A 10,266-nucleotide genomic window follows, 5' to 3' on the forward strand; every position below is an offset into this window, starting at 1 on the left:
TTCTTCGGCAGACGGGCCGACTTGATCAGGCATAGCACGTAACCCCTGCAGCTACATGCGGAGAGCCCGCAATTCCGCCCGGACAGCACCAAATGTGGTACGACCCCATCGCTGCAAAGAGCCCGCCACCGAGGCCAATTTATGTGGCAAGTCAGCCACAGTCATCGCGCGAGCAGTGGCATTCCAAGCTTCAGTGAGCACGTCTCCAAACCTCGGATCCCGCTCCCACATACACTCGTAGCAGAACTGATTTTGTTGTGCTCTTACACTGGTGTCAACTAGATGAGTCTCCAAAAGTATAGGGCAATGGTCCGACTTGGCTGCCGTGAGGTGTTCAACAGTGGCGAAGGGAAATAACCCTGACCAACAGGCTGTCGCTAAAGCTCAGTCCAACCGGACTCTGCAGTAATGACCTCCAGCCACTTTTTTCTCCCATGTCCAATCCAGGCCGCGGTACCCAAGATCAGCAAGGCCACACACGTCCACAGCTTCTTTGAATGCTTCGATCTGGGCACTACCCCGTTCATTAGGGCCATGTTGTTCATCGGCTCTCAAAATTTCATTGAAATCTCCAATACACATCCATGGGAGGGTACTCTCCCCCCTGAGTCTCGTCATTGTGTTCCATATTTTATACCTCAAACTTCTTGTTGCTTCTCCATAAAAACACATCATCCTCCATTGTTCCCTGCCTGGTTCAGTAACCCAGGCATCCACATGATACTCCAAAAAGTTCTTTATTGCAACATCAATAGAATTTTTCCGAAAGATACAAATGCCACCACTAAGACCGGTGCTACCAACGACAAAACTGAAATCAAAACCTAAAGAAGAACGAAGATCCTCAACACGAGCCTTTTGTAACCGAGTCTCTACTAAACAAAGGATAGCTGGCGAGCTGATCTCAACGAGATCACAGAGTTCGCGAACTGTCGCGGGATCGCCTATCCCACGGCAGTTCCAACTTACTATTTTCATTGGGCTTGGCGGTACCCCTGGTCGGAGCCCGCCAATGTCGCCATCTTGTCTTTGCTCTGCTCCAAGGGAGAGCCGTCCTTCCTTTGTTTCTTGAGATCTCGTGGTGAAACATACGCCCGGGGTAGCGACGAGACTACACCCTGGATGGTGCTTGCGCCCCTCGCCGGAGCCGTGTTTGGCGCCTCCACAGCTGTTGCCGAAGAAACCGGCCGTACCACCAGTGCCGCTGCATTAGCACTATCTGACATCGCCGCGTCTAGGTTGCGGCGAGCCCCCGCATCATCTTAGACCTCAGTCGCCGCTGCCGCCGGTTTCAAGGGGCTGGTCACCTCTTCTTCCTCGGGCCCTGAGTCCAAGCCTGCTTCTTGCGATGATCTCTTTCGGGGGGGCGAGTTCTGGCGATGCACTGGAGCTCCCCGCATTGCTCTACCCCGCCCACGACCTCCCGTACAGCCACCACGCGCTCCTCGATCCCAACTGGGCTGCTCCTGAGGTGACTCCCTCCTAGTTGCTAGCATCCAGCTTCCCCACTGTTTATTCTTTTCCTCCCAAACACCATCACCGCACTCCTCATGATTGTGACCCATGAGACCACAGACTTGGCAGAAAAAAGGGATCTTCTCATACTTCACTGGGAGAAACTTCCTCCCCTCACCAGTAACATTAAGGGGCGTCACCCTCGTCAGCGGTTTGTTCACCAGTATCCTCGCACGAACTCTGACATAATCACCTTCATAGAAGAGGCGAGGTGTGAGTTGTGTCTCCTTCACACGTCCAATGCGGCGAGCCAGTTGATCCATTACTGCTGCCTTCCGCTATAGCTCCGGGATGTTGTGAATCTGGGCCCAAACATACAGACCATCAAATACCACGGATGACGGCTCCTGCTTACCATCATAGTCCTTGATTAGCATCCCCATCCCCCTAAACAGCCATGGCCCTCCATGCAAACCTTCTTCAAATCACCCAAGCAAAACATCTGAAAGATGAAGAGATTTTCTCCTGCCTCGCGATAAGTTGGCACGTTAGCAAGCCTCCAGACTGACTTCAGCGTCTCGAACATCGTCGATGCACTGAACGGCCTTGTCGTGTTGACCTTCCCAATCGCCAGCCACCTCGCATCTGTGTCATACTTTTTCACTCTTCTTCTCCCACCACTACTTCATCAAGTTCATCCTCCTGTAGATCTAGATGTTTCAACATCTCCTCCAGATTTCTCCCTGCTAGGCCTGCTGAAGACGACGACCCCTCCTGGCCCGCCATCTAGGTTACAGCGGCGGCTACGGTCTTGAGGAGAAAAGCAACAAGAAAAACAGCGGAACCCTAGCCCCCTTGCGCACCCGCAGATCCAAACAGGTTTGGCAGAGAAGCGGCAGGGTTAGCCAAAGATCGATCGGTGAAACTCTAGACGACGGCAAGATCGTCGCCGCCAGATACGTAAACCCTAAACGAGAGGGTAGAAGCACGAGCGCCCAAGTTGGACAATTAGCATCATTTTGATATGAATAATATTTTGATAGTGGTCTCTTATGTTGTGTTGTGGCCCATCTTGTTTGAAAAAATTGCCCTAGGTTATAAAAAAATCATGTTATTTAGCTCGAAACTAGCCCGAGATCGTTACAAGCTGAGCACAAGCTACTTTTCACAACCCGATCTTGAGCTTCGCTCATTTTTACGGGCTGCAAGAAATTTTTGAGGAAACAACCCATGTTTTTCAACCAAAAAAACATTACAAAGACAAGGGCAAGGGGACCATGCGAACAAGATTTGCAATGAAGCCCTGTTGTAGTGTATTGGCACATGTCTTGCTGGCATCGGTCAACTTTTATGAATGTGTCTGCTTTATATGTGCATGCCCAGCTAACCTTAGCTTTTCTTTTAGAGGAGTTAATCCTAGCTCTGCGTAGACTAGCTTCATCCAATTTTCGTGAAGATATTTTGAGCAATTTTGTGGCCCAGTGAAAAAGATACCCCTAGAGGAAAAGGCCAATTTGTCGGTCCGACGGCCTGCCTTCCACCAACTGACGTCCTCGACGCCGTGCTCCATCCCCTGGCATTCTCGAGCATCGTGCTGGCGTCAAGCCCACCCACGGCGTCCTCCATGGTGCCACGCACGACGTCCCTCTGCGGGGGCGTACGGATGCGTACACCCATAAGAAAAAAGATATGTTATTTTTGTTGTATTAGAAAATTATGATTGTCAATCAATAGTAGAGATAATGATACCCGTAAAAAATAGTAGAGATGATGATAATAGTAAATGGCATAGTGTGTGGGATTAGCGATTTTGTTATAGAGGAATATTTAATTTTGTTTTGGAAGGTTATCGAGAAAAATCTTATGTATGTCTATCTGTCTGTCTTTTAGGAAGGTGATCTCACATATATGTGTGATTTCTGAATTCTTAATTACCTATTATTTACGTAATTGAACTGAATCAGCGCTTGCTGAAGCAAGCACGAAACAAAATTGCCCACTTTAATGAGATTTGAATTTTAATGGGCGAGAGAAAAAAGTGGCTGGTGGGAGCTGAGGCGAAAAAAACTGACAAAAATAAACCGATGAGGAAAAACTATCAACTCCTTTTTAAGAGTAGAGATAGCATTCTAGTGTATTGGCACACTGCACACAACATGTTAGCATCTGCCATCTTTTATGATTGTCGCTGCTTTATCTGTGCATGGCTGCATGCCCAGTTAACCTCAGCTTTTCTTTTAGGGGAGCTAATCTCAGCTCTGCATACACTGGCCACATCCAATTTCCGTGTAGATATTTCGAGCAATTTTGTGGCCCAGTGAAGAAGATACCCCGTATAGAAAAGAGCCGATGGGCAGGCAGCCAAAACGAGCAAGCACGCAATAATGCTCCCCGCAACCACAGGCCTATGGAACGCGATCTTGCACAAGATCAAAGGTGTTTTATCCTCTAGTTGTATAAATCCACTTGCCGCTAAAAATGACTATAGCTGCTAGGCCAACGCTGTCTCTTCAGCTCCCAAGTCCCATCCCGCGCTCCACACACACACAAGCCTTCAAACAAAACTGTCGACGGCGCAAGTGAAATCAAATCAATAATCCTGTGAAAAAAGCGTACGTGATCGTCGGCGGCACGCTGATGAGCGTTGAGCCGCGCTGCCGCGGCACGTACAGTGCTAGGGAGCAGAGCGTAGCTGCCCGTACTCGTAGACTGGTACCGTGCTGGCTGTGTACCCGGTCGGCGAGGCCATTTATCGCGCCCGTCCACCGGCGGGGCGTACGTGGCGCGGCACCACCAGACGGGACGGGACGAGCCGCGCAGGTAAAAGCTGCTGCCTCCCCAAGTCACGTCCGCCCCTCCCCTGCTCCTATCCCTCCCTTCTCCCTCCAATAATTTCTTTCCCTTCACCTCTCCCGTCCTCCCGCAAAGCCCACCCCGCAGCAGAAAGGGTAGGAGGGCGGAGGAATCTCCATCTCCACCTCCGTCTCCACCTCCATGCCCCCGCCCCCCGCCGGGCCCGGCCCAGATCCCCCTTGCGGCGGCCGCTAGCCGATCCGCCTAGCCCCGTCCGATCCGATGGGCGGGGAGGTGCCGGAGCCGCGGCGGCTGAGCCGCGCGCTCAGCTTCGGCTGCGTGCCCGACGAGGCGCTGCACCTGGTCATGGGCTACGTCGACGCCCCGCGCGACCGGGAGGCCGCCTCGCTCGTCTGCCGCCGCTGGCACCGCATCGACGCGCTCACCCGCAAGCACGTCACCGTCGCCTTCTGCTACGCCGCCGACCCGGCCCGCCTCCTCGCCCGCTTCCCGCGCCTCGAGTCGCTGGCCCTCAAGGGCAGGCCGCGCGCCGCCATGTACGGCCTCATCTCCGACGACTGGGGCGCCTACGCCGCGCCCTGGGTCGCACGGCTCGCCGCGCCGCTCGAGTGCCTCAAGGCGCTCCACCTGCGACGCATGACCGTCACCGACGACGACGTCGCCACGCTCATCCGCTCCCGCGGCCACATGCTGCAGGAGCTCAAGCTCGACAAGTGCTCCGGCTTCTCCACCGACGCCCTCCGCCTCGTCGCCCGCTCCTGCAGGTAGTCCAGCAGCTCTACTCACCTGCATCCGTGCACCTCTTTTATTTTCTCTTTTTTTTGCCCTCTTGCCTGTTGATTTGTGGTGGCGAGTTCCAGTAATTGTGACGGTTGATCTGCTCATTGATGAATGAGGATTGATCTGGTCTGTGTGTTGGTTGGTTTCGCCAAATGGAGTATACTGGATAAGGATGAGTTAAGTGCCAGTTTCTATAATTAGATATTTGTTTGCTCTATCATGAGCTGTAACAAATACGGTCATGTGAGGGAAGGTGTCAAGTTAGCTTCCACACACTTTGTTTGGGCGCCATGATACATCATGGCACTAGTTTTCTACGACAAATTGATATGAGCAGTATATGCAAATGACTGCCGAAGGGAGATATATGAGATTTGGTGTACTTCTATGGTTTACCTGTCGTTCCTGTCCAGCACATGTCCGATCCGGTCTCTAGTTTGTAATAAGTATTGACTCACAACAGCTCACAAGTCCCAACCAAGTCAGGCTTAAGCAAACTATAATTTGAGGTTGCATCAGTCATGTGATCTATCTTCCCCAGGAGTGCTATCGTACTACTTTGATTGGACTTGAACAAGACTACATCCGCCCCTATGGGACATATTTTGAACCAAAATAATGTTGCAAGTTGGTGGTTTCTGTTACCAGTCAATTCTATCATGTTCAGATTAGTGTGGCACTATGTCATACCGTCTTGTCCTTCCTTTTTACTCTTTTGGCAGAAGCCTTTCCATGTGTCCGTGTTAACTTTGCTTTGTCTGAATTCTGCAACTACGAAGTTGTGTGAGGGAAATTATTTTCCCTTAGAATGCAAGTATGATTTGTGTGAGCTTGTCAAGTTCACATATGGAGCTGGGAGACTAAAGGTTAGCATGCTACAAAGGATCTGTAGTGCTTTAGGTAAAATGCATGTACAGTGTGCTCCTTTGTGCCTGGAAATGCCTCATATGCAACCGTGAATTGAAAAAAAAACTGACTTGACTTCAATGGCTGTTCCGCTGTCCCACTATTAATGAAAGGGGACAGAACATGGGGACATCGGGGCATGTTCATGAAGTTTGAGACGTGTCTTTATAGGTTTCCTGGTTCACCAGTAATCCACTTTTCATCGCACTTTCCATTCTTCCTTAGCTTACAACTATTTTTGTGCTCCTTTAGCAAGGCATTCGGACTGTGGTACATTAATTCAAAGTGATTTTACTGTCACTGCATGATTGCGTGCTATCACTGCAGTAACATGCTATTCTAAATTATCTTGGCAGATCCTTGAGAACATTATTTCTTGAAGAATGCGTGATTACTGGTGAAGGTGGTGAATGGCTTCATGAACTTGCTGTCAACAATTCTGTTCTCGTGACACTGAACTTCTACATGACTGAGCTCAAAGTGGTGCCGGCTGATCTGGAGCTTCTAGCAAAGAACTGCAAATCATTACTTTCTTTAAAGATCAGTGAGTGTGACCTTTCAGACCTGATTGGTTTTTTCGAAGCAGCCAATGCATTGCAAGATTTTGCTGGAGGATCGTTCAATGAGGTAGGAGAGCTAACAAAGTATGAAAAAGTCAAGTTTCCACCAAGAATATGCTTCTTGGGGCTTACGTTCATGGGGAAAAATGAGATGCCTGTTATCTTCCCCTTCTCTGCTTCATTAAAGAAACTGGACTTGCAGTACACTTTCCTCACCACTGAGGATCATTGCCAGCTTATCTCAAAATGTCCAAACCTATTTGTTCTCGAGGTAATGTTTCTCATATACTCTTGTATTTTGGGGGTGTGAAATTTGTCATACTCTCATTTTTACTGACAGTAGATTCTGTCAACAGGTGAGGAATGTGATAGGAGATAGAGGGCTAGAGGTTGTCGGCGATACATGCAAGAAGCTACGAAGACTTCGAATTGAGCGAGGGGATGATGATCCAGGTCTACAAGAAGAGCAAGGAGGAGTTTCTCAGTTAGGCCTGACAGCGGTAGCTGTTGGTTGCCGTGACCTGGAGTACATAGCTGCCTATGTATCTGATATCACCAACGGTGCTCTCGAATCCATCGGGACCTTCTGCAAAAATCTCTACGACTTCCGGCTTGTCCTGCTCGACAGACAAAAGCAGGTAACCGATCTGCCGCTCGACAACGGTGTCCGTGCTCTGTTAAGGAGCTGCACCAAGCTCCGGAGATTTGCTCTCTACCTGAGACCTGGAGGGCTCTCAGACACAGGCCTCGACTACATCGGGCAGTACAGCGGCAACATCCAGTACATGCTACTGGGCAACGTTGGTGAATCCGACCACGGATTGATCCGCTTTGCAATCGGGTGCACCAACCTGCGGAAGCTTGAGCTTCGGAGCTGCTGCTTCAGCGAGCAAGCCCTGTCCCTCGCGGTGCTCCACATGCCGTCGCTCAGGTACATATGGGTGCAAGGCTACAAAGCCTCTCCAGCAGGCCTCGAGCTCCTCCTCATGGCGAGGCGGTTCTGGAACATCGAGTTCACGCCCCCCAGCCCCGAGGGCTTGTTCCGCATGACGCTCGAAGGAGAACCCTGCGTGGACAAGCAGGCCCAGGTTCTTGCCTACTACTCCCTTGCTGGTCAGAGGCAGGACTGCCCTGACTGGGTGACCCCGTTGCATCCAGCTGCATGATTGTTTGTAAATACATCTAGTTGTGTGTACGTACGTACTCTACTGTATTGCCCCTTGGGGTCCCTTTGGCAAGAAACGTATCTGAATATGGTAATTTGTATGGATGTAGATCATTAGCTTAGCTGCTTTGGTGCCCTAATAAGCTAGTGCTGTAGTGCTGTAGCTGAGGTGTAGTGCAATAAGTTGCCGTTGTCGCTTGTACTACTATGTATGTAATCCTGGGAAGTTGTATGCTAAAGTTGCTCTGTGCTTTGATCCTTGAGACTTCTCTCTGAAATCTTGATCGGTCGCTGGTTTTGCCTCTGCTTAAAACCACACTGTACTCAAATGTTCCTTTTGCAATGGAGAATGGGCAGTTCTTATATCCAATTCATTCAAAAGTCTGAACTGATGAAGAGATGCAGGTAATATATTTCAACATTTTTCCTAGACTTTTTTTAGTACTTAAGACTTAGGATTGATAGTACTTAGACTTAGGATTGATACATATTTAAAGATATATATACTCGTAAAAAGGAAGAAGATATATACTGTAATTTTTTTAAATACCGCATTGGTATGATCTTGAACTTAAACTCGGAAGGCTTTTGGCACTGATACAATGTTAAATTTATGCTTTAACCAATTCATCTAAAAATGCCATTGAAGAGAGTCGGCCAGGAGCTCTCCTACATGGATTATAAGCCTGTTAGGCAGCTCTCCGCTCGGCAGCGCTGCTCCTGGAGCAGCCGGAGCAGAGCGGAGAGCTGCCGAACAGGCCCGAACATGCTTATAATCCACGTAGGAGAGCTCCAGGAGAGAGCTGCCGAACAGGTAATTTTTTTAAATACCGCATTGGTATGATCTTGAACTTAAACTCGGAAGGCTTTTGGCATCGATACAATGTTAAATTTATGCTTCAACCAATTCATCTGAAAATGCCATTGAAAAGAGTCGGCCAGGAGCTCTCCTACGTGGATTAGCCGGAGCAGAGCGGAGAGCTGCCGAACAGGTTTATAATCCACGTAGGAGAGCTCCAGGAGAGAGCTGCCGAACAGGTAATTTTTTTAAATACCGCATTGGTATGATCTTGAACTTAAATTTGGAAGGCTTTTGGCATCGATACAATGTTAAATTTATGCTTCAATTAATTCATCTGAAAATGCCATTGAAGAGAGTCGGCCAGGAGCTCTCCTACGTGGATTATAAGCCTCTTCGGCAGCTCTCCGCTCCGCAGCGCTGCTCCTGGAGCATCCGGAGCAGAGCGGCCCGCAGCCTATTTTCTCAAAGTCGCCAAAGTGTCCCTTTCCTGTATTTTGCGTAGCTGGATGATTGCCGAATAGGATCTATATTTATACGGACCTCTCCTACGTGGATTGAGTACGTAGTCCTACCGAATGATGGAACAAGTGGCGGAGCTCCCCGGAATTCGTGCTGCCTCACGAGGAACGCGACAACGTTGCGTAATACGCAGACAAAATTGCAGTATAAAACCCACCTGGTTAGGTGAGGGGTTGTTAGACTAGCCACAATGGGTAGTAACATAGACTAGTAACATAGCCATGTTACTAGTCTATGTTACTATCTCTACAGTAGGGAGTAACATATATGTGGTAACATGCAACACTTTATTTATTAGGCTATAGACACATTTTGCCTTGATATGTGTGATGTTGCAGTAACTAGCTATGTTACCTTCTTCATTAATTACATGCCACATCATCTATTTTGCCTAGATAGATTTGATGTTACCATCTATGTTACTTTCATTGTGGTAGTCTTAGACTAGCAAACAAGATGCGTAGATTTGAGGCCTGCCGCTTATTAGCTGCCAGGTGAAGAAAATGATTGTTTCTGTCGGCTTTTGGTGAGGGAATGAGCTCTGCGAAGAAGCGGTCGATATAGGGTATCTCCTGCTACGTAACAGTCCAAAAACCTGCTCGTGGTTTAGCGTGCCCGTGCATCCGAAACACGGGTCAGATTTAAGCAAGCAAGAAGCAATTGTCTAGCAGATGAAAGGCATCTGATTCTCACCTGACCGTGGCTCCGTGAAAAGATCCACCCATGTTCTCACCTGACCGTGGCTCCGTGAAAAGATCCACCCATGTTCTCACCTGACCGTGGCTCCGTGAAACCCCGCAAAAGAAGAAGAAGAAGATCCACCCATGTGTCATGACTGTCGGTACTTCTAAAACCTATAATAGATTTTTTTTTACAGAAATAGAGTGTTGTGATATACCCTAGCAAAAAAAAGAGTGTTGTGATAAACTCTTTAGTGATCTTAAAAGACTTACACTAATTTATAAAGGTAGTACTTGAAAAAAGTAATTACACAAGTGGTGCTTAAACTTACCAAAAGAACCGTTCAAGGATGCAGGTTCTGAGTTGTGCATGAGCTCGGGTAATCACCCCCAAATTAAGCACGTTAATTAATGCCTAAATACTTATTTGTGTTGTGTCATGCACGCATGTCCTAAGCTTTAGAGCTACTAGCATTAGCCTCACCCCACGACAAAATTGACAAATTTGACCTCAGCGAAAGCATTTCACAAATTGAACCGTCGGTGAAACAAATTCACCCAGCTGATCCTTTTGTGCAGCGCCCG

General features: G+C 48.6%; 1 protein-coding gene across 1 annotated transcript; it reads left to right on the forward strand.

The window, feature by feature from the left end:
• Positions 1–4,302: 4,302 nt before the first annotated feature.
• LOC123079785 (coronatine-insensitive protein homolog 1a) lies at positions 4,303–7,958 on the forward strand. Its single transcript, XM_044502597.1, has 3 exons — positions 4,303–5,033; positions 6,312–6,786; positions 6,872–7,958. Exons 1-3 carry the CDS (start codon positions 4,531–4,533, stop codon positions 7,679–7,681), a joined length of 1,788 nt encoding a protein of 595 aa, XP_044358532.1. The 5' UTR covers positions 4,303–4,530; the 3' UTR covers positions 7,682–7,958.
• Positions 7,959–10,266: the final 2,308 nt, after the last annotated feature.

The sequence above is a fragment of the Triticum aestivum genome, chromosome 3D (assembly GCF_018294505.1).
Source record: "Triticum aestivum cultivar Chinese Spring chromosome 3D, IWGSC CS RefSeq v2.1, whole genome shotgun sequence".
NCBI classification, from domain to species: Eukaryota; Viridiplantae; Streptophyta; class Magnoliopsida; order Poales; family Poaceae; genus Triticum; species Triticum aestivum.